The following is a 23,534-nucleotide window of genomic DNA, read 5'->3' as shown; positions in this document are numbered from 1 at the left end:
AATATAGACCTCTTTATGAAATATATCTGACTTGAGCGTGAGAGTCTTTTGCAGGTCAACCACCCACCGGGATGGATTACGTTTTCGGGAATGATTGAATATCAAAAGAGAACAGAACAAAAAATGATGACCGACCCTCGGACAAATCTCACCGAAACACTCTTTTTTATTATTAATTTATATTTCTAACGCATGTTAAATGAATATAAAATATATTTCATTTTAATATACTTTTTCATTGTTTGGTCCATGTTTTTGTGATAAACTAGGAATATCTCGTAGCACACATTTTTTGTTGGTTAGTTATAAAGCAATGATATATCTTTGGGCGGGACTAGCGTAAATAGCACAATTTGAGAAAAAAAATGAGTTGTTTTATGGTTGTAATTACCGATTATGCAGACTTTCTTTCATAAGACGTCTTCTGGCATACATAAAGAGCCAAAAGTCAAGGCTAACAACCAAAAGATTATCTAAAATCTGAATCCCATTTCTATATGGTTTTGGAATGCTACTATTTATAACACTGCAATTCACCTAACAAAAAAAAATCATGAAAGTGTTTTATAATTTTTTAATTTTATATTTGAATATTTTTTAAAAGTATGATTTTAAACAACTTCAATATAATTAAACAAATTTAAAATTAATAATTTACTATTTATCACAAATAAATAAAAATATATTATAAAAATTATACATCAAAGTGTATTATAAAATAAAATTACATTTATAGTCATACATATATGATATTAATAAATTAGTAATAAAAATATTTAAACAGGCATGGGATATTGGAGATGGTGCAGGTGTTGGCAGAGCTTGATCTTGTCATTTCTAAATCATACATTTCTTCTGATGGTGGATGGTTAATGAATGGTTAGTATGCCTCCCTTACCACACACTCTGCACTTTGTGTTCTTTCTGTGAATAAGCATCACCAAATTCAAAATTAAACCATAAAGCACATATACAAGTGCAGAATGCATGACTCAATTCAGAATAGGTAAATTCCTTTGGATTAGGATGTATTTCAGGATCAAGGTGAACTGATCTCAACCACACAACTGCTTTCCAACCTTTTGGAATTAAGTACCCTGTATTACCCCATATACAGTTAATACTTTGTAACGTGATTCTCTCAACACTAATGTAGTGAACAAATATCATACTAGCCACTAGCCAAATATAATATACAAAACTAAGTTCAACAACGGAGAAGAGTATAGCTTTGTTTTTTCGCTTCTTTTATCATATATACGAAGCAAGAATATTCTGATACTGACAACAAAGAAATAGGCAGAACATGGACTAACCATTGATATTGACATCAGATTTTGCCTCCCGAAAAACCACTAGTGAGAATGTAATCACACGCATTTTTTCATCAATCACCTAAACAATGTGGCAAATGGAAACATGTATAAGCATAGCTGATACAGTACATATTGATATTAACTTCAGATCAATAGTTATACCTTTTAAAGAAAATCCATCTCCCGAACTTCCTTTAGTGTCAACCCTTTCTGTTATAGAAACATGTATAAGAATAGTTGACACAGCACTATTTCTTCTTGTTCTGCCTATTAGTCCCCAAAATCCCCACTCCTGATGTTACTATACATATATGATTCTCAGGAAATGTGGAAATAGCATTTAACGTTAAAAAAATCCAATCCAATCAATTCTAATCAAATATATCACATCAAAAATACAACTTCGGAAGAAAGCCTGTGAAAAGAAACCAAACCTTGATTCCATGGAACAGATAAATGTTTCTGGCATTAATGCTCATATACAATTTCTTCAAAGAACCCCTTTTGTTGCCCCATCTGATTTTGCAATTAAGCCACTGAGATGGAGAGTGAAAAATGCTTGCTTACTCAACACTTTACGTACACTTCTTTCACCTTCCACAAAGCCAACCACACAACAACCCAAATAAACTTGCTCAGCGCCCAAATTTTTGCAGCATTATAGAGCTTGATCCCCCTAGTTTCCATTCTCCTGAAACAAGCAGAATACTTAATATTAAGTTGGGAGACCAGAAGCAGAGCTAAGGTCACAGAAAAACAGAAATTAAAAAAGAGAAAACCTGTCTGAATGAGAAGCAACCATACATAATGACAAATAACCAAGAAACATAGTCACATTCTCCCACCAGATATCAAACAACAATGATTTGGTTCCATATAAGTTTAAAAAAAATAGATAAATCAAGGGGAGAATTACTCCATTGATACCAAAATGTGAAGGACTTTGCTCTAGTAATTGAATGAACCAAGACTAACAAAAGTCTATTTAATAGTCCAAGTTAACAGCAACTGTCTACGTGCTTATAAATTATCGTCAGATATAGGTCAACAGGAAAATCAAATACAATTTAAACTGAAAATGCAAGCATTAGCAAACCTAAACGCCAAATTACCAACTATTAACAAACAAACATACCACTATTTCAAATTTCAATCCGCAACAACAATCGACACCACAATACAATAATTTCAAAATGTCAGATACAATTTCCATACTCAAAACACAATCGTAACAGTAACATCTAGAACGTATACTGAATTCAGAACCCTGCTTCCGAACACCCATACGGCTCGTGGTCCTCATTGCTGTCGTTCAGTTCATGCTCGGAAGAACGTTTAGCAGGGAGGAAAGCTCAGTGGCGCCACGATTTCGTTCCAGGAACGGTGTAGAGATCAGTAGAAGAATGTACCGAATGAGCTATGGCACAAATCATGGTATGAAAAATATTATAACTTGAAGAAAATAACTAAATTAAAAATAATACATAAAAATTGTGACAGTTAAAAAAATTAACAGGAATGAAATATATTTTTAACAATTTTTTTGACCGTCACAAAATAATTGCTAATAAAACATACTTTTTTTTTGTAGTGCATGATCATAATCAATATAAAACAATATCTTTTATGTTAGTTATGGTAAAAGACAATAAAAAGAAAAGGTTTAATTGCTTGTTTTGTCCCAAGTTTGGCTGTAACGTGTCAAGTTAGTCCACAATTTTAAGAAAGTTTCAATTACGTCCAAACTTGGTTTAAAAGTGTCAATTTCGTCCAAACGTAGTAAAATTTGCTTCAATCAAGTCCCTTCCGTTAAATCCACATAAACGGACGTTAATTCTTTTTCTCTCTCCTCTGTTGCTATGCTCCTCTCCTCTGCTCCTCTGCACAACAGCAGACCCTCTCTTTCTTTTGAATATTTGCATACACTAAATGAATAGTTATAGTGATCACAATGACAAAGTGAAGCAACGGTTATAATTTTTGTTATAGGGATGAAAATAATGCATTTGCACTAAAAGTTGTCTATCATATTCTATATGGTAGTGTCTAATTTGGTCAATCAATATTTTAAGAAAATAAAAAGGTGTAAACAAATAATCATTTCAATGAAAAGTTTGAAAGAACGAAAAACTTTTAAATAATTTTCAATATCTTTTATTTTAATAAAATTACTATCTTTATGTTTTAATAAATATTTTTTCGTATTTTATTTATATAAAACATACGCTTATATTTTTAAAACTTTATTTTTTACCTTTTTATATTTTTATTCAATATTATATCTTTAAATAAAATAAGAGAAATGTGTTGTTTACTAAATATATCAGGTAGATTAATTTTATTTTTATTAAAATTATAGTTGAGACGAATGTGAATTCTAAATCTAGAGGACATATAAATGTCACACATAATATTAAAATCTTCTTTAACATCATTTTAAAGAAGGTAAATGATATTTCTGCAATTATAATTTTTAATTTAATTGGTCTATACATAACTCTCCAAACTATTTAAAACATGTTTCTATTATAATTTATAAATACAGTTTAACTAAAAAATTATTGTTTTATAATAATCAAGTTCAGTTTTAACTAGTAATTAAATAGTTTGTTAATAAAACTTTTCTTTTATGGAGTGGATCCTTCTCTTTTGACAGTAAATGGAGACTCTTCCATTCCAGAAATGTGAACCATTTGATTATCTTCCTATTTTAATTAACCTCTTTATATATAACAATTACATTATATGTATCTCTTAATATAAACTATTCATTTAAATTCAAATATTAAAATAAATTTTAGTGTATGCAAATATTCAAAAGAAAGAGAGGGTCTGCTGTTGTGCAGAGAAACAGAGCAGAGGAGAGAGAAAAAAATTAACGTCCGTTTCTGTAGAATTAACGGAAGGGACTTGATTGATGCAAATTTTACTACGTTTGAACGAAATTGACACTTTTAAACCAAGTTTGGACGTAATTGAAACTTTTTTAAAATGGTGGACTAACTTGACATGTTACAGCCAAACTGGGGACAAAACAAGCAATTAAACCAAAAGAAAAATATATTTTATGTCAATTATGCTAGAATTCATATAAATATATATAAAAGTTGAATAATATGAAAATGAATATGCGTGAGTATTCTAATAGTAAATAATGTAATATGTTTAAGAAATTTCATTTAGACAAACTTGTATATTATATTAAAAAAATAATTTTAAGTTTATTTTTTGGATAAACTAACATAAAAGTAAAATATTTTATTTTTTTAACTTTCCTTCTAAATATAATCTCAAATTACTTGAGCCAAATACACACAATCACGAGTAATAAACTAGTTGTACCAGAAAAAATGTCAAAGATTAATTGAAGTAAAATTATTTTAATAAAAAGAAATGCGTAACCAGTGTTGTCATCCTGGCTGCTCATGATTCATTGCATGTTGAATTCATGATATTGATTTCAATTCCTTTTCTAAATTATTGCTTAGGGAAGACAACATATATATTCTCTTTCAACTATATTTTTGACACTTCTTTTAACCACAGATAAGGTATTTGGGTAGTGTAATGACAGCCATTTTTAGTATGAGAATGTGACTCATGCCAAAAAAAAATCAACAACCTAAAGAGTTGGGAATTTTAAAATCAGTTTTATAACCAAAATAAAAAGATTCCACTATAGTTGAAGTTAAAATATCTTTAAATGCATTTTTTTTCACTTTCATCTAAAATTCCAAACACAAAAAAAAAAGGCAAGTCATAAAAACCTACTTTAATATATTAAATAATAAATTCTTAAAAAGTCCATACAATAAATGTTATGTGTTATGAATATGACATTATAAGTGAGTATAATTAATTAACCAACTACTTTCTATTTAGTGTGCATTCATTATTTTTTGCTGAGGTATGGACCTAATATGATATATATCTAGACGACGACGACAAACGGAAGAAGTGGAACTTCCGGAAAGATACGTATGTTTGTTTTTCTATTATGCATTAATACATATACGTTTTGAAATTGTTAAAAAAAAGTATGAGATTTAAGTCCGAAAAGCACTTAATCATTAAACAAATCTATATAATAGTGCCTACTTCAATTGCAGGTGGAAATCACAAAACAATAATTGTTCTTTGAAAAAAAAAAGATTATTTTGGATTTCTTGAATGGTCATCCAATAAAATTTGATCTGTAAATACTTCATCGTTTGAAGCAATGTTATGGCCTTAACGTGATTGACCAGTTTGTGTTTGGTACTGCTTGCACCTATTTAATACCTATTTAATACCTATCTGATAAAAAAATTAAAGAGAGAGGAGTCAAATTATTAATTAATTGAAAAAGTAGTTGCCGACTTGGTGGTTGTGACAAATAGCCATCAATTTTCAGATTTAATATCGATATATTCTAAAAGAGTATTTGCCCAGCCGCCGACGAATTTCGGGTGGTTATTGCATCGCTTTGATGAATTTGGAAGCTACAAGAGACAATTTAAGGGATTGGATGATTTTTCATTCCTCGAATATGAATTCGGATTTAAAAGTATTAAAGTGAAAAAATCGTGTTTGACCTTGAAGAAAAACAAAATGTCACGAACCATTGTAACTGATTTCACAAATTTGTGTAATTGATTTCATCATCTTGGAATCGATTCCCTTCGTTGTGCACATCTTTGATCCAAAACTACCATTGTCCTTTTAGCATCATTGTTGTACAGAAGTGGAATGATATCTATTTGCTCGTGTTCCTTAATGTCGGGGATGACTAAGTATCTAAATATATTTTCTTTAATTCTAATTTTGGCAAATGCAAATCTAATCAAAACTCTTATCAATTACAAAACTCTTGAAAAAAAAAATGTATTGTATTAATTATTTATTACTTTTTTAATTCTATTATTTCAAATGATTTTTTTTCAAAAACTACGTTACTAATAAGTATTATTTTATATTATTTTTACTATTAAAGGCAATTTGATAATCTTTGTTTTTATCTATTAAAACATTTTTTTAATATATTACTTCAGACAAATCTCTCACAAACTTTATTTTTAAATTCACCTTCAAATTCCTTTATAAAAACAACATACATTTTATTCTTAAATCCTTTCAAATTCATTCACTTATTCTCTTTCTTTCTCAAATCTTTTTACTCAACACACTCTTAAGTATTACCCATTGATTATATATCAACTTTTAACTTTGACAAAAAGATCAAACTAATCATATACAGAGTTCATATAATTGAGATTCTCTAAATAATATTTTTTTATTTGATATTATGGTAATATTTTAAAGGTTAAATATATTTTTATTTTCTAAATTTGAATATGAAACTAAAATTCATTTTTATTTTAAAATTTAATATATTTTAATTATCAATTTTAAAATATAATCATTTCAATATAATGATAATAATTTTTTTTTGTTAAACGATCTTATAAGTTGATATTTAAACTAAAATATGATAAATTAGGTAAACAACTCAAATATCAATTTAACGTTGTTTAACACATAAAAAAAATTAATGTTGGTTGTGTTAAAAGAATTATATTTATTTTTAATTTTTAAGTTTGGAGACCAAAATATATTAAAATTTAAAACACAAACAAATTTCAATTTCAATTTTACGTGTAAGTTTAAGAACTAAAAACATATTTAATTCTTATTTCAAATTCCTATAACACTTTAAAAAATCAAAATTGTCCATGATTACAATTCATCATAAAAATTTGTTTGTAAATTAAAATTAATGAGAATTTATTAAAACTAAAATCCTATCAATAAATATTTATCATAAGTTTTATTGACGGATCAAAATATTAATCAATAATTATCTGTCGATAGATATTCAACCATGATTACTGATAAATTTTGGTTATTAGTAAAATTCATCAGTAAATATCGTAATTTGATTCTTCTTCCGGTCCATCTCCTTCTTATTTTTCCTTTTTTTTCTTCATTTATCTCTAGTTCACTCTTTCTTTTCCATCTCCATTGTTTTTGTTATCATATATTTCTCTTCTTCATACTCCTTCTTTTTATCCTCTCCTATTGTAACATCCCAAAAATACAGTCTAAAACTATATGATAGAATAATTACATTGAATAATATTACAGATCAATCTTACATTAAAAGAGAAGTACGTTTATGACCGAACGGCCTTACAGAAAGAACTAAAACTAAAATTGTACAATGTAAGTAATTCCGACCGAACGGTTTACAAAATTATCACTGGACGGTCATACAAAATCAAAGGAAAAGGTGATCGAACGATCACCTTACTGTTAACCTAAACTACTGACCGAACGGTTCTACGGTTCGGTCTTAATTTCTACTTCTACTAAGTTATCTTCTTCTAGCGCCTCTTCCAGCAGTTCGTCTTCTTCTGCTCACATCCACATGGATGATTATCGCAACAGAAGAACAACCGAACGTACAAAACAGACAAGACAAAAAGACATTTATTGGTAAATTTTAAAAAATTCAACTTCCAACCGATTTATTAAAGATTTAGCCACAAAAAATATCAAAAGGAAAAAAATTTAACGCTCATTTGAGTAATGAAATTTATACAAAATAAAAAAATTTCAATATTAAAATTTCAATACCTCAATATTCTAATTTTGAAGATAGTAAGTTACTTTTCATTTTTTCTTCATAAATTGTCGGAGAATAAACCTCTCAAGAGTCGTCTTCCTATCTTAAATAATATTGAAATGTCTTCAAAAGGATAAGATGCCATTAACATTTATTATAAAAAATATAAAAAAAAGTAAGGTAAACGTGGAATATTTAGAATTACGAAAAAAATATAATAATACTAGTAATTGCTGTTAGAAGGCACGAGTGGCCTTAGACCGTGTCATTTATGATTAATCATGCATGTCAATAAATTTGATCCTGACCCACATACATACTCATATATACATCATACTTATTATATGTACCTCTTTTGTTACTGCAGAATCAGAACAAGTGATGCATGTTGAAAGTGGTTGTGAAGAACAGTGAAAGGGAAATGCATCTGGAGATGATCCAAGCTGCATCTCTTCTTGCATATCATTGCATACGTAAACCGCGTCACGTTGTTAAATCAGAGAAACGCAAAGATACTCAGGTAAGTGTTTCAACCAAAGAAGAAACAAGGTTTCATCATGAATGTTGCAAGCACTCAGAGTCCGAATCGGAATCGTCCTTTGAGAAGGTGGTGGAGATGGGAGTGCCGTGTAACGAATGCGTTCAAGAAAAACTGCGATGGTTAAGGTCTCAGATAATCGGTAACGGTGCAGAGTTCGATTCTCCGTTTGGAAGACGAATCCTTGTGTATGCTGATCACACCGCTTCCGCTCGCAGTCTTCGCTACAATGAAAACTTCATCGCCGATCATCTTCTTCCTTTCTACGGTACCTGCCTTCACTTTCTTCATCTCTCCTCACATCATCTTTACTTTATCTATCAATCTTTTCCATATCAAATCTCAACTCCCTCACGCTTTTGTTTCTTCTCAGTCCAATTTTCATTTCAAAATTATTTTAGTATTTTTTATAACTCATTCGAGGGATTAAGATGTTTTTTAAACTTGAAAATTAACTATTATAAAATATGATTCTTCTTAACTTTTAGGAATAAAAAATAATTATGTCTAATTTTTTCTGGAAGTACAATACAACTTGCAAAAAGAGAGAAACATATAATGGGTAGATAATTTTTTTTTCATAATTTTGTTTACAAATTAAAGTATATATAATTTTTATAACTTCTTGCGATGGAGTGCATAAATTAATTTTAATTCTAAAAACATTTTGTTTTTTCTTCTGAAAAAACTAATATAACTTAAGTTTCTTAAAAAAAACATTTGATCTAATAAACTCAACTTAAAAATTGAACGGTTCATTAGATACATAGTCGGTGAAATTGTTACATAGTTTTAGTTACAATTGGATTGTTTTTATATTAAGCTAAATGTTCATTTTAAAAAGCAAAAAAAAAAAAGTGTGGGGTTCAACGTATTCATTATAAGTTTTTCCAAATTACAAATATATATGCAGCTATAAATATTAATATACATAATATCTTAACATATAAGTATGACCGCGAAATACTATGATATAGTTGTAAAACTAATAGTTTTTATATAACTTGTATAAATGAAAAGGGAGGATAAGAAAAGAATCATAGTTAAAATTGATGAAATTATTTAATATGCATAAGTTGAAGATCAAATCATTGTATCATCACATGATTGAATAAGTTTTGTGCAGTAATAATATTCAATTAATAGCGGTCTCACTTGAAATTTATAAATAAAATAGTCTCACGTTGAAACTTTTAACGAGGGAGGATGTACTCTCACAATATATATCATATATGTATCCTTTTGGGGTATATATATGTTTTACAGAATAGTTATATAATTAGCGGATTTTAAATTCACAACCAGAAGGGAAACGTACATATATAAAATTTAATACGAACTCACCTTTTTAAAAAAAAAAAAAGTAAGAGATATAAAATATTTACATGACACAGTCCTATACTTATCATAAGAAAAATAGTCTGTGTAGTTTATGAATATGTTTTTTTTTTTTTCATTAATTGTCCCTTGAAAAATCAGGTGGATTATGTTTGTCAAACTAGTGTGAACATACAATCATGATTGGACTAGGAGGAAAGGGGTTTAGTTTCTTTCTTGTTTGACTAGCACATACGCCAAATCTGAAACAAAATTGGTTCTTCTCTTCTTAGCCAATCATAGATGAATTTTCAACTATAAGAACATGTATTCAAACTCGTGCTATTTATTTTCTGCATACACAGCCAACACTCACACGTCCGACAGTTACGTGGGAAGCAGGACAACAAAGATGGTGCACGAAGCAAGAGAGTACATTAAAAAATGCTTAGGTGGTCGGAAAGACGATGCACTCATCTTGTGTGGCTCTGGCTCAACTGCAGCCATCAAGAGGCTGCAAGAAGTGATGGGAATTGCAGTACCCTCTATCTTGAGGGAAAGGGTTTTGAAGAGCCTTAGCACAGAAGAAAGATGGGTGGTTTTTGTTGGACCTCATGAACACCATTCCAACCTCCTTTCTTGGAGGCAAAGTTTGGCTGAGGTGGTAGAAATTGGTCTTGATCACCAGGGCTTGATAAACATGGATGCTCTAAAGCTAAAACTTGAGGCCTACAAAGACACCAATCGACCCATGTTGGGATCTTTCTCAGCCTGTAGCAATGTCACGGGAATCTACTCAGATACACGAGCAATTGCTCAGCTTCTTCATCAATACAAAGCCTTTGCATCCTTTGATTTTGCAGCGAGGTATTTTTTACTTAGCTAGAATCGTAGACATCCTTTGATGGTGTTTCAATGTTTTTAAGAAATTTGATGAAAATTTGTTTTATGTATGTGTTTGTGTAGTGGTCCATACGTGGAGATAAAGATGAGGTGTGGGGAGAGTGATGGGTACGACGCAGTGTTCCTGAGTCCACACAAGTTTCTTGGTGGTCCTGACTCTCCTGGGATTCTGCTTATGAACGATGCTCTCTACCGATTAAGATCTTCGCCGCCATCAACTTGTGGAGGTGGAACTGTGGATTACGTCAACGGCTTCAACAAAAAGGTAATATCACATATTCAAATTGCAGACTTATTTATGTCAAACTATAAACAAAATATTTAAAGTCAAATACGTAACCTGATTGGAGAAGAAAAAGAAGTCTTCGGACGTTGTTTATCATTTCATTTCCTGTATCACAAAAATTTATGTTCTGTCCTTGTAAAAACGTGTTTATAAATCAATCCCTGCTGTCATTTTCTACAGATAGGATTTTTTATTCATTCGTATGAATTGAAATGGAAAGAGAAATGTCAGCAATGGATAAGGTTCTTGTGCTTTCAAACTTTATGTGGGTGTTGATAATATTGCAGGATACACTGTACTTGGAGAACATAGAGGAAAGAGAAAATGGGGGCACCCCTCCTATAATCCAGACAGTGAGAGCAGCATTGGCATTTTGGGTGAAAGAGTACATAACCTACAAAGAGATTGAGAAACGTGAACGAGTTTACATTAAGAAAGCACTTAAGAGACTAATGTCCAACCCAAACATTGAGGTTCTTGGAAACTTGAGAACCAAAAGACAAGCCATATTGTCATTTATCATTTATTCTACCGCGAACAAAAGCTCTTTATCACCTGGTTGGGGCATTAAATGGCTAGAAGACAGCCAGAAACAGGAAAAACAAAGAGAACTTAACTTTTGGAAAGAGACAGAGAGCGAAAGAGGTAAGCTACTTCATGGCCCTTTTGTTGCAACACTGCTAAGTGACCTATTTGGCATCCAAGCCCGTGGAGGGTGTGCTTGTGCTGGACCTTATGGCCACCAATTGCTCAATATCAACAAAGCTCAATCTCTTGCCATTAGATCAGCAATTCAAGAGGTACATTCTCTCAATGTATTCTACATCAGTGTAATAAATAAGGATAAGAAATATATATAAATTATGAAATTCAATCCAGCCCAAATTTAAATAGATTTATCCGAATCCAAATATATAGTTTTGGATTTTAAGTCCAATCTGGTTAATTCATTTGGATAGGATTAAAATTGAATTATTTTTTAGATTTTGAAAATTCAAAATCAAGATTTATCTAACTTGAAATAAGACAATTAAGGATTATGTTAAATTAGATTGATGAACAAGTCGAGTCAAATCAACTTAAGTCTAGAGTTTAGCAGAATTTGTCTAAATTGAAGGTTGAGTTAAATGAGCTAAGAAAAAGGTTGAATCCAATCCACCTAGGTAGAATTGAATAGACTTAAGTTGAAAGTCGAGCTAAACCAACCTAAGTCGACTCAAACGAAAAAATTGAACCGAGTCAATTTGAAAGAAATAATCAAGCAGAGTCATTCAAAATTGAAAATAAAAATTAGACCAAACTAAATATCAAAATCGATTTAAATAATTAAACCGAATTAACTAAACACAAAAGAACGAAGCAAGTGAAAATATTTTGAAAAAAATAGTCAAATAATTATATACAAAGTTCAATAATATCACATAAAAAGTCATTCTATATATGGTAAATATATATTAAAAAATTATAATCTAAGTCACCTGTTATCATAAGCTGGTTATATAACATCTGCTAAAATGTATGTTACATCTTTAGCAAATAGTGATATATACTATTTAAAAAAAAAAAAAAACTTGTTAGAACCAAATTTAGCGAAAATGGCTAAACAATGTTTAAACTGAAATTGCTTGTTGAACAGGGTTATGTTGGAGTAAAACCTGGGTGGAGCAGAGTCAGTTTTCCGTATTACATGGAGGAGGAGGAATTTGAGTTCATTTTAACTGCGATAGAGTTTGTAGCAAACTATGGCCAACGATTCCTTCCCTTGTATAGCTTCAATTTGAGAAATGGCAGTTGGAGAATGAAGAAAGAGCAACTTCAGGCTGTGATAAACCAAAACAACTGCAACTTTCGGAAAACTCTTGAGGAAGCAAATGATTTGAAACCACTAAAAACAGGGAATAACGTTGGAACCAAACAAGTTAGGGTGTTGAGGAAATCATACTTAGATACAGCAAAATATATTGCAAGTCTTCTCCCCAAGTTCCCTTCTGAGGCCATACTCCATGAAGATGTAGATCCCGATGTTCTGTATTTTAGAGTTTAATTATTTGCTAAATATCAATTAGCATTCATTAATATATATTTCACTGCTTGCTTTAATAACGAGAACATTAAGCAACACAAATCAATAGAACTTTGGAACAACATAATTTTAACACAATTTTGTTTCAAAATAAATATAACTTTTTATATTTAATTTTATCGTTGCAAGGAACTAAAAATAATTAGAAATAGTAGTAGTTTTTAAAATATGACACTCAATTTAAAAAAGTCAGACTATAAAAAGTTATATTTATAACTTCATATTTTACCTATTTGAAGATTGGAGTATGTCATAATATTCTTGAAGTCAAGATCTATAATTCTACTCGATCAAAATATTAAACAGAGTAAATTCATATCTTGTTCTTATTTTGGATTTTGTTAGTAAATATATATTGCATGTGGGAGTGTAGAGGTTTGCATGTGATATTAAAGGACTCAAAATGAATATTAGTTCAATTAAGATTTTAAAGTGTTTTGATAATTGATCTGAGTTCTTTGTGTACAAGTACAACAACATATATAAAGTAGTAGAATCTGTGTGGGGACACCTTTTGAATTTATGAGAATCTATCTAGGTAAGGAAAGTTAGTTTATTTATAATGATTGAATTGTTTAAATTGATGAATTGAGTATGGTAATGGAATTCAGTTGTTGTGTTATGGTAATGAATTGAGTATGGTTGATTTGATTGGATTGGATTGGAAACATTGTTTGTGGAATTGATTTGACATGACTAGAATAATCCGATTTGCTTTATCAAATGGTTATTTTGAACTAAACAAAGTTATTTGAACTAAGAAATAGCTAGAATTGCCTAGATAGACAAGTTGGATAACCTGTTTTAGTCAAATCAGAAGCTAAAAATATTGATACAATGTCGAACATTACCATAAAGTCAATGGGTGCCAAGTGGAGACTTTAGTCAGTGAACTCATGAGGTACAAGGCGTTGGACAATACCTTGAGACCATTTGACAGTGAGATCTAGAGGCCAAGGCGTTAAGGGTACCATGGTCGCATTGGGTGCTCACTTAATAGTGAACACTGGGATTTTGGCATTGAACACCTTGGTTTTGTTTTTAGATTATCTTGGTAAAATTTTGATTCTTACTTTGTTAACCGTTGGATCAGCCTAAAATTTTGACATATAGGTTTTGAAATTATGGTTCTTCACTTTGACGATTGGGATTGTCAATTAGAGATCTTTTATTATAGAAATATGTTTCAAGGTTTTGATATACTTATTGGAAATATTGTAATATTGAATATTATGCTAATACAATAAAAAATAAATGATGAATTATTATCATTTCAATTGAGATAAATAATGTGAGTAATATTGTGTGATGAGTTTAGATTGAGGTAAAATGCATAGGGATGACATGTGTCATGATTTAAGAATTATATGATAATGTAATGTGTGAGCTATGTGCAAATGTTGTATATACTTTGAAGTAATTGTATTTTTGCTTTGGTTTTATATGAATGATATGGAATAAGAGGGCAATGGTTCCTAGGATGGGAATACTACTATATATGTTTATATGTGGAGTGTATTGACATCAAAATTGAAATGAGTTTATCCTGACTCTACTATTATTGGACTCAAATAAAGAAAGATATTTAAGTGTGCGGTGTGAAAAAAGATCGTTTCTAACAGATATAAAAAATTTATCATGTCATACAACCTGTTAGAGGACGTGGTTCTGTCATGATATAGCTACAACCTTTGAGGGGCAAGGAAGGGCAAGGAAGAGTATGATAGGTGGTTGGTCTCAGATTCTACTTAACACTAGTCCTCCCGGAGGTTGTTGATATTTGTGTATGGAAAAGCCATAAGAGCTTTTGTATATGTTATATTATTTATACTTAATGATCGAATATGATGTATGAAATGTTGAAAGAATGAATGATTCATATGGATGTTTAAATTTGGTAAGTATCATGTTTTAAATTTACATTAGTTTACATTAACTTTTTGTGTTTGTTTATGGTTTATTTTGTGTAATATACATTAGTAAAAGATAATACAAATAGATAAATTGAAATAACGAAATTCTTGATAATTGGATAAAGTATAATTGTTACATAAAAATACAATTTGTGTAGTATTGTTTAATTTTTTATATATTTAAAGATATTTATCATTAACTTTATAGAGGATTATAAACATGTTTATATAATTATTTATTATTTAATATTTAATTTGTAATAATTCAGTTATTAATGTAAAACTACTAAATTGAAATGTTATAATCATATATACTATTTCCTTATCAATATTATTTATTTTATAAAAAATAGGAAAAAAAGAGATTGACTATAATGAAAATTAGGGATTAGAATTTGAAGAAAAAATAAATCACAGATTATACATTTTTTTTTCATAATTAGTTAAGATAATAATAATTTCATTTTGGCATAATTTCTTCCTGTCCAAGGTAAATTTTTCAATATATTTCTTATTATTTTTACTCTTTCAAACAATTTAGCGGGTGTGTTTGTTTCAAACAGGAAATTTGAGAGAAACAAAAATGATAGAAATAAGAGAAAGGAAAAGTAAAAAAAGTAAGATTATTTGAATGAAAGGGAAGTGAATGGAAAGCTACGAAGAATTTTATAAAAAGTTTGTAAATGATTCGGTTAACATAACGAATTTTAAAAAATTATGAAATGATATATATTTAATAGATTGAAAAAATTATCTGTATTGATATAAATTAATTTTAATTAAATATTAAATTATAGTTTTATTATTATTCTTATTTCATAAATTTATTTTGATTATCATTTTTAGTTTTATTGTTATTATTATTTTAATATTTTATGAATCTATTATTATTATTTTTTCTTTTTATTATTATTATTTTATGAATTATTGTTATTATTATTTTATTATGTAATATAATGAAACTACATAAATGTATTTAGAGTACCCAATACTCCACACGTAAGGGTATTAAGAAATGCACTAGGATCATAAAATGCATAATGCATGTAATACCATATAAGGTTACAGTTTTATTGGACTAGTATGATAGTTCACATATAAGCGGCATGTTGTATTGAAAAAAATAAAAAACAATTAATTGAATCAAATTTACTAATTACTTTTATAAATAGATAATGATTAATTGTTAAGTCTTTTAGTAAACATACAAGCTAAAAGTCAAGGATAGCAAACAATCCATCCAGTCATTAAAAAATAAAAATAAAAAATTGAATTGATCAAATTAATCTATTAATTTACTTTTTTATATATATAAACATTTAATGATTTATTAATTATTTTTGAATTTTATCAAATAAACATATAAGCTAAAGTTGAAGGAGAGCAAAACAACTCATCTAATAATTAAAAAAACGAATCAGATCGAATCTATTAATTTACTTTTATAGATATTAATTTTTTAATTCAATGGTTTAACTAATATTTATTGGATTAAAATTACTTTAATATTTTTTTCCCAATTAAATATTAAAACTTTCAAAATCGTTTTAAAAGAATAAAAGAACCATTACCAAAATATACTATCTCGAGTCTTGTATATATGAAGCAAACAAAAATATCGTTTTTTCCTAACATAAGAAATACATATATAACCACTCTTGAATGCAATTACCAATTTTTCATTAGAGTTGATGTATTTATTGACTCACTAATACAACGGCTCATTAAACATAAATGCGATTCAAACCATTTAATTTTACATGTATCTCTGAAAAGAATTTCCAAATGATATTATTATTATTTAAAACTAATCAATTTATCTACTTTTATTTGTATTTATAACTAGATACATATTAATTTGCCACATATTGTATTATTTTCATGAATTAATTGGATACCCATCATTAAAAAAAATAGTTAATGCATTTAAATTAAAGAATGAACATTTTTTAAAAACATGAATGATTTCTATTTGATTTATCATAACCCAAATTAAAATTTATCCAATCCATATTTTAAAATATTCTAGAAAGTCAAATAATCTTTTTTACCTCTAAGACAAGGATAACGTATCATTACGGTTACTTGGTTGAAAGAAAAGGCAATAAATATAGCGTTACCATGCACTGATAGCCAACAGAAACAACAAAAACGAACATGCTATTATTATAATTCTTAAAGTTCAAATACTATGTTTCGCACCTGAATTTCATGCATCCACAATAAAAATGAACACCACCAGGTTTGTGCAGCCCATAATATAATCCCACTGAAACTCTAACTTTTACCAAAATATAAGTCCAAAACTCTTTTGCCTTCTCTCAAAGCCTTCTACGCTGTCACCTTTTCTTATATGCTGAGTTACATCAACAACATCATTCGCTGTTATTTTCAGTTCTTCTACCTAATGCGGGAGGAGCACCCCTTATTAGCAGAGAAACCTGTGTTAGTCCAACCATGCTTGGATCAAAGCCATGGCCAGGACAAAACCAACACCGAGGTTGGAGTGTTATCCAAAACAACCACATCGGAAAAATCTCATGACTTTTGCAACCACTCTGAGTCCTTCCAGACGCTTGTGGAGATGGGCCTGCCGTGTAATGAATCAGTGGTGGAAAAACTGCGTTGGTTGCGGTCCCAAATCATTGGTTGCCATGCAGAGTTTGATTCCCCATTTGGAAAAAGAAAAGTTCTCTATGCTGACCACACTGCTTCGGGTCGCAGCCTTCACTATAATGAAAATTTCATCATCAATCACGTTCTCCCGTTCTATGGTATGATATTCACATCAAGCCACCCTCATTCATATATATATATATATATACACACACACACATAAACTCTGATTGTTATAAGAGTAAGTAAATAGTATATGTACTAACATTGTTTTTCCTATCATAAATTATCGGTATATGTTTGTTACCTTTAACAATAACTACTTTAAATGTCATTCATGTCATGACTTCTGACTGATTTACACAGAAACTATGCTGTTGTTTTATCCCTTGGCTCCACAATGACTAGTTTAAGATTATTGTACACGGATCAAGAATGACAATAAATATACTCTGTTTTTAGAAATAATTCTAGTGAAATAACTTCACTTTTACAATAAATGATGATTAGAACATCGATCAATTTGTTAAAACTGAACTGTAATCATTGTGGCGGCAGAGGGAGTGTGTTGGTAGTTGGGTTTTGTATGCATGTAGAAGGTACGTAGCTCAGCTTAATCTTCCCAGATTAGAAAAGCGAGTTGTAGAAGACACTGGAATTTTGAATGTGGAAACATTTCTTTTAATCAGTTATCTTTTGTGGACATAGGTAACACGCACACATGCGACAGTTACGTTGGAAGCAGGACAACAAAAATGGTACACGAAGCAAATGAGTACATTAAGAAATGTTTAGGTGGTGGGGAAGATGATGCACTTATATTATGTGGTTCGGGCACAACTGCAGCTATCAAGAGGCTGCAAGAAGTGATGGGGATCACTGTGCCATCTGTTATGAGGGAAAGGGTTTTGAAGAGTCTGAACACAGAAGAAAGATGGGTGGTTTTTGTCGGACCGCATGAGCACCATTCAAACCTTCTTTCTTGGAGGCAAAGTTTGGCTGAGGTGGTAGAGATTGATCTTGATGACGAAGGATTGCTTGACATGGATGCTCTAAGGATACAAATTGAGGCCTACAAAGATACCAACCGGCCCATGTTGGGATCTTTTTCAGCTTGTAGCAATGTCACGGGAATCTACCTAGATACACGTGCAGTTGCTGAGCTTCTTCATCAGTACAAAGCCTTTGCATGCTTTGATTTTGCAGCAAGGTACTTATATTTATAGAATTGTGAAAATGGAGAATTATTACATAGTTTGAAACCACCACATGTTTATAGTACTGTACAGTTTTCATGTGACACATTTAGTCAAGTTTTATTAAACCTTTTCTTTTTTATATAGATTTTAAAACTCAACTAAATGAGAGAATCGAACACTTAGTAAAATCATCCAATGATTTCTGGTTGTACATGAGTTTGTGTGTTGCAAACTTGGAAACTCGATAATGGTTTTACTTGTTTGTTTAGTGGTCCATACGTGGAGATTGACATGAGGTCTGGGGAAAGTGATGGGTATGATGCAGTGTTCCTAAGTCCACACAAGTTTCTAGGTGGTCCTGACTCTCCTGGGGTTCTCCTCATGAACAAGGCCCTTTATCTGCTAGGATCTTCACCACCGTCAACTTGTGGAGGTGGAACTGTGACTTATGTCAATGGCTTCAACGAACAGGTAATTCTGTTGGGAATTTGGAAATGCATTTGTCCACTGTTTGCATGAAGGAACATACAGAGAAAAGTTGGTGCAACTAAAACCATCAAAGGGTTTCTGTTGTAGCTGCTAGATGTGAATCAGTGAAAACAAATACAGAGAAAATTTGGCTAACAAAACTTACATGCAGTCTTTATTTGTTTGTGTTATTCTCCCATTGTATTGCAACAATAATTGCTATAATAAGAGATTGCATTGAAGGTCTGATAGAAGAATAACACCAAATACCACAGAGAACTAATAACATATACTTCAAAATATGTACTCATTGATCCATTTCAATATTCATTTTGCTAAACAATTTAACACTGTCTTTCCCTTCACCTTGTGTTCATTCAAACTTCATCGATCATCATCATCCACTGCACGTTATCAATGCAGGAAACATTATACCTGGAGAACATAGAGGAAAGGGAAAGTGGGGGCACGCCTCCAATAATCCAGACAGTGAGAGCAGCATTGGCATTTTGGGTGAAAGAATACATAAGCTGTGAAGAGATTGAAAAAAGTGAACAAATGTACATCAACAAGGCACTAAAGAGGCTTGGCTCAAACCCCAACATTGAGGTTCTAGGAAACTTGAAGGCCAAGAGACAAGCTATATTGTCGTTTCTGATTTACTCCACCATCAATTGTTCCTCAGCAGGTGAATGGAGTGATGAAGGGGAACTTGATCTGTGGGCAGAAACAGGGAACCAAAGAGGGAAACCACTTCATGGCCCTTTCGTTGCAGCATTGCTGAATGACCTCTTTGGAATCCAAGCTCGTGGAGGGTGTGCTTGTGCTGGACCTTATGGCCACGAATTGCTCCACATCAACAGGTCACAGTCACTTGCCATTAGATCAGCAGTTGAAAAGGTGAAAAATGATCCACAATATGCTTTAAATATTATGTTTCCAACTATACAATATTGGTACTAAAACTCATTCTGAAAATCAACGATATCAAGCACATTTAGCTGTTCTAAAAATTGAAGTGCCAAAGCAAGTTCTGAAATGCAAAATTGTTTGTTACTTTGGCAGGGTTACATTGGAGTAAAACCAGGGTGGAGTAGAGTTAGTTTTCCCTACTACATGAGTGAAGAGGATTTTGAATACATTCTGAAAGCCATAGAATTTTTAGCTGTGTATGGCCAACGGTTCTTTCCCCTTTATAGCTTTAATTTGATAAATGGGAGCTGGAGATTGAAGACAGAGAAAATTGAGGCACTAACCATTGAAGGAAACTGCAACTTTGGTGGGGTGATGAGAAGGAACGAATCAAACTTTGAGGTAGCTAAATGCATTGCTACTCGCCTTCCAAAATTCCCATCTCCGGGAATAATCAAGGAGGAACTCCATCAAGATATCTTCTGCTTCAAAGTTTAATTTTTTACTGTAAGAAAAATTATATATGGATAACCTAAATACTAAATAACACCTAGTAAAACAAAAACGACAGATATATCTATGTAATGCAAGGGAGAGAGACAGAAATTTCATAGGTGTTGTTAAATGTTTAAAAATAATAGTTATCCATGTCATTGTTTGAAGTTAATACATACCAAACATTATTTTTTCTATTTACAAATATTTCATCATACTTTCCATTGTTTTTACACAATGATTAAGATTTCCAACCAACTCCTGTGGGTTACTAGAAAGAATTATTAAGTTATTATGAGATTTTGAACAATGCTCTTTTATTTTTATAATCAATTTGTTATATTGTACTTAATTAAATATTATTAAGTCTTAAGTAAAATTTAAAAATCTTATGAATTTGAGATTTTACATTAAATCTTTATTAAAAAAATTCAATCTATTAAATGCTATTTTTTTTATTTGTCTTCGTATTTTACCGTTTAAATTTGTGAGAATAGTGTGATTTTTATTTTTTCTGTTTCCAACTTATCCCGCTCTTAAGTAGAGGAACTCTTGGAAATGAAGAAAGCGTGTTAATTGATAAGATAAATAAGATGATGAAAGAGGAAATGAACAAACTAATTATGAGAGAAAACGTAAAATAAACTGTCACGTCATCTCATTAACAACACAAATTAGACAGAATATTTAAATGAAAAAAAGACTTTTTCAACAATTAAAACACAGATTATTTAAATGAAAATTTAATAAAATATTTATATTTATTCATTATTTAAAGTTTAACAAAATCCATTATTCATAATATTCTTTTAATTGTGAACTTATATTTAAGAAAAAACGTGTGTTCCAAAAAAGAAATCTTTAAGTTTCAAAAGCAGAGATCAATAACTCAATAAGTCAATACTTGAAACAAATTATGTCATTAAATAGATTATTATATGCTCCCTAACATTATTTTTTTTAATGTAAAAATATTCTTGTAATATATTATTTATTATTAGTCAAACTCTATTGTAAATCATCAAATTTAATATGTTCTACTATTAAAAATATTTATTTATTATTCACAATTTCAATAATTTAGGTCATGGAAATAACATTTTACTTAACGACACTAAAAATTAGACAATTAACTACAAAATATAATTATTTTTTAATTCTAGCTATGCTTAGATATTTATTTCAACATACGTATATTTTTTATAATAACTAAATAATTTAATTTTTAGTTTTTACTATTAAATATACTATTTGTGGACTTTTACTTCTGTGTCTTGGTGGGACAGCGATTAAGAAATTAGAAGTATAACATTGAGTCTTTTCTTTTCAAGAGATTATTTTTTTCTCAACAAGCTTCCAGCTGTTTTGCTTTATTATTATTTTATTGCTTTACTATTCTTTTTATTTGAGATATCATTGGACACTTTCTATTAATTTTTTAACTTATTAGTTTCATAACTTAGTTATATGATATTTGATATTTTTATAATTATTTGATTCTATTGAATTATTATTTAATGTTTTAATATATATATATATATATATATATATATAATCATATTTTTTCTTATTTTTTAATATTAGAAAAAGAAAATATTTATCATTTAAATATTAAATACTTAATAATATCATATTTTATTAATTATTTATATATTATTTTAAAATTACTTAATAAATATTTAATTAAAAATAGTAAATATGAGTATGAGTGCAATATATTGGTTCCCAATATTAAAAAGGAATAAATATTTTTAAGTTTATAATTAATTTTTGTACAAAATCAAGATTTATAGGTTTTAAAATATATATATATATATATATATATATATATATATATATATATATATATATATATATAGTAGACTTTGTAAATAAGTATATCAACAAAGTATTGTTAGACTTCTTTAATTAGTATATAGGCATACCCATTTAATGTGTATTGTTAGATTTGTCTTATTAATATATAAACAAGCTCATCTAATATGTATTGCAAGACTCGTCTGATCGAGTAATGGATAAAGACGTCTAATGTGTATTAATAAATTCATCTAATATGTGTATGAACAAACTCATATGATGTACATTGTTAGACTCGTATAATCAATATAAGAACAAAATTATATAATGTGAGTTGCAAGACTCGTCTCATTAGTGTATGAACATGCTTATGTAATGTGCATTTATTGACTCATATAACTAATGAAGTTATTTGTCTAATGATTTTTGATATATTTCTTTAATAAGTGTATGGACGGACTCATTTAATATGTATTGTTAAACCTGTTTAATGTTTTTTGCTATACTCATTTAATCAATATATGAACAAATTCGTTTAATGTGTATTGCAAGATTCATCTAATTAGTAAATGAACAAACTTATCTAATGTATATTAATAGACTCGTATAATTTGCATATGGACAAACTTGTGCAATGTATATTGCTAGACTTGTCTTATTAATGTATGTACAAATACGTCTAATGTTTGTTGCAAAACTTGTTTAACTAATTGTATCGTATATCTTGACACATGTCTCATGTCCTCAAATCTCATGGTTCGCAATACATAAGGAAGCAACTTGGTCGAGTACACATCGCCAACGACAATAAATAAGTGAAAAAAATCTCAACCACCTAATTTTAAGAGTAATCAACCCTCAATTTATGGTCAGAATCATGGCGATATGGTCGACTACATGTCGGTCAGGTAACAAATCATAACAGTATGGCCAGTTACATGTCAGCCATGTAGATCCAACATATGGACAACCTACTTAAGGTAGTAATTAAGGTACAATTAAGCATATAATTAATCAAAGACTAACCAAGGTAATTAGCCACATGAGTGAGGTCCATCCAGGTAAAAAAAACCCATCAACATAATAT

The 23,534-nt window shown here is 29.7% G+C and overlaps 2 protein-coding genes and 1 long non-coding RNA gene across 5 annotated transcripts; 2 read left to right on the top strand and 1 right to left on the bottom strand.

Moving 5' to 3' along the window:
- Window positions 1-639: 639 nt before the first annotated feature.
- LOC124836863 (uncharacterized) lies at window positions 640-2,719 on the bottom strand. Of its 3 annotated transcripts, XR_015785318.1 has the most exons (5): window positions 2,532-2,719; window positions 1,751-2,007; window positions 1,479-1,617; window positions 1,317-1,395; window positions 640-924 (listed from the first exon to the last, which is right to left on the bottom strand). It is a non-coding gene; the product is annotated as an uncharacterized LOC124836863 (long non-coding RNA). The 3 variants fall into 3 exon arrangements; XR_015785316.1 differs by having other exon boundaries at window positions 1,479-2,007; XR_015785317.1 differs by having other exon boundaries at window positions 1,479-2,007; window positions 2,571-2,719.
- Window positions 2,720-8,303: 5,584 nt separating this feature from the next.
- On the top strand, window positions 8,304-13,063 carry LOC124836888 (uncharacterized). The gene is made up of 5 exons (XM_047312130.2): window positions 8,304-8,726; window positions 10,141-10,642; window positions 10,742-10,943; window positions 11,252-11,764; window positions 12,601-13,063. The coding sequence occupies exons 1-5, from the start codon at window positions 8,306-8,308 to the stop codon at window positions 13,006-13,008; spliced, it is 2,046 nt and encodes a 681-aa protein (XP_047168086.2). The 5' UTR covers window positions 8,304-8,305; the 3' UTR covers window positions 13,009-13,063.
- A 4,250-nt stretch (window positions 13,064-17,313) lies between these two features.
- Window positions 17,314-20,759, top strand: LOC124836894 (uncharacterized). The gene is made up of 5 exons (XM_047312137.2): window positions 17,314-17,734; window positions 18,285-18,786; window positions 19,045-19,246; window positions 19,667-20,143; window positions 20,309-20,759. Exons 1-5 carry the CDS (start codon window positions 17,314-17,316, stop codon window positions 20,651-20,653), a joined length of 1,947 nt encoding a protein of 648 aa, XP_047168093.1. The 3' UTR covers window positions 20,654-20,759.
- Window positions 20,760-23,534: the final 2,775 nt, after the last annotated feature.

This window comes from Vigna umbellata, chromosome 1 (assembly GCF_029865625.1).
Source record: "Vigna umbellata cultivar VRB3 chromosome 1, Vumbellata_1.0, whole genome shotgun sequence".
NCBI lineage: Eukaryota > Viridiplantae > Streptophyta > Magnoliopsida > Fabales > Fabaceae > Vigna > Vigna umbellata.
The sequence above is the reverse complement of the archived record's forward strand: the minus strand, read 5'-3'. Positions and strand labels throughout refer to the sequence as shown.

Excerpts from the sequence above, each read along its gene's own strand:
- LOC124836894 (XM_047312137.2), top strand. The coding sequence starts at position 17,314 with ATGCTGAGTTACATCAACAACATCATTCGCTGTTATTTTCAGTTCTTC. Across the intron at positions 17,735-18,284 it reads TCACGTTCTCCCGTTCTATG|GTAACACGCACACATGCGAC; the intron begins GTATGATATTCA and ends TTGTGGACATAG. Across the intron at positions 19,247-19,666 it reads TCAATGGCTTCAACGAACAG|GAAACATTATACCTGGAGAA; the intron begins GTAATTCTGTTG and ends TTATCAATGCAG.
- LOC124836888 (XM_047312130.2), top strand. The coding sequence starts at position 8,306 with ATGTTGAAAGTGGTTGTGAAGAACAGTGAAAGGGAAATGCATCTGGAG. Across the intron at positions 8,727-10,140 it reads TCATCTTCTTCCTTTCTACG|CCAACACTCACACGTCCGAC; the intron begins GTACCTGCCTTC and ends CTGCATACACAG. Across the intron at positions 10,643-10,741 it reads TCCTTTGATTTTGCAGCGAG|TGGTCCATACGTGGAGATAA; the intron begins GTATTTTTTACT and ends GTGTTTGTGTAG.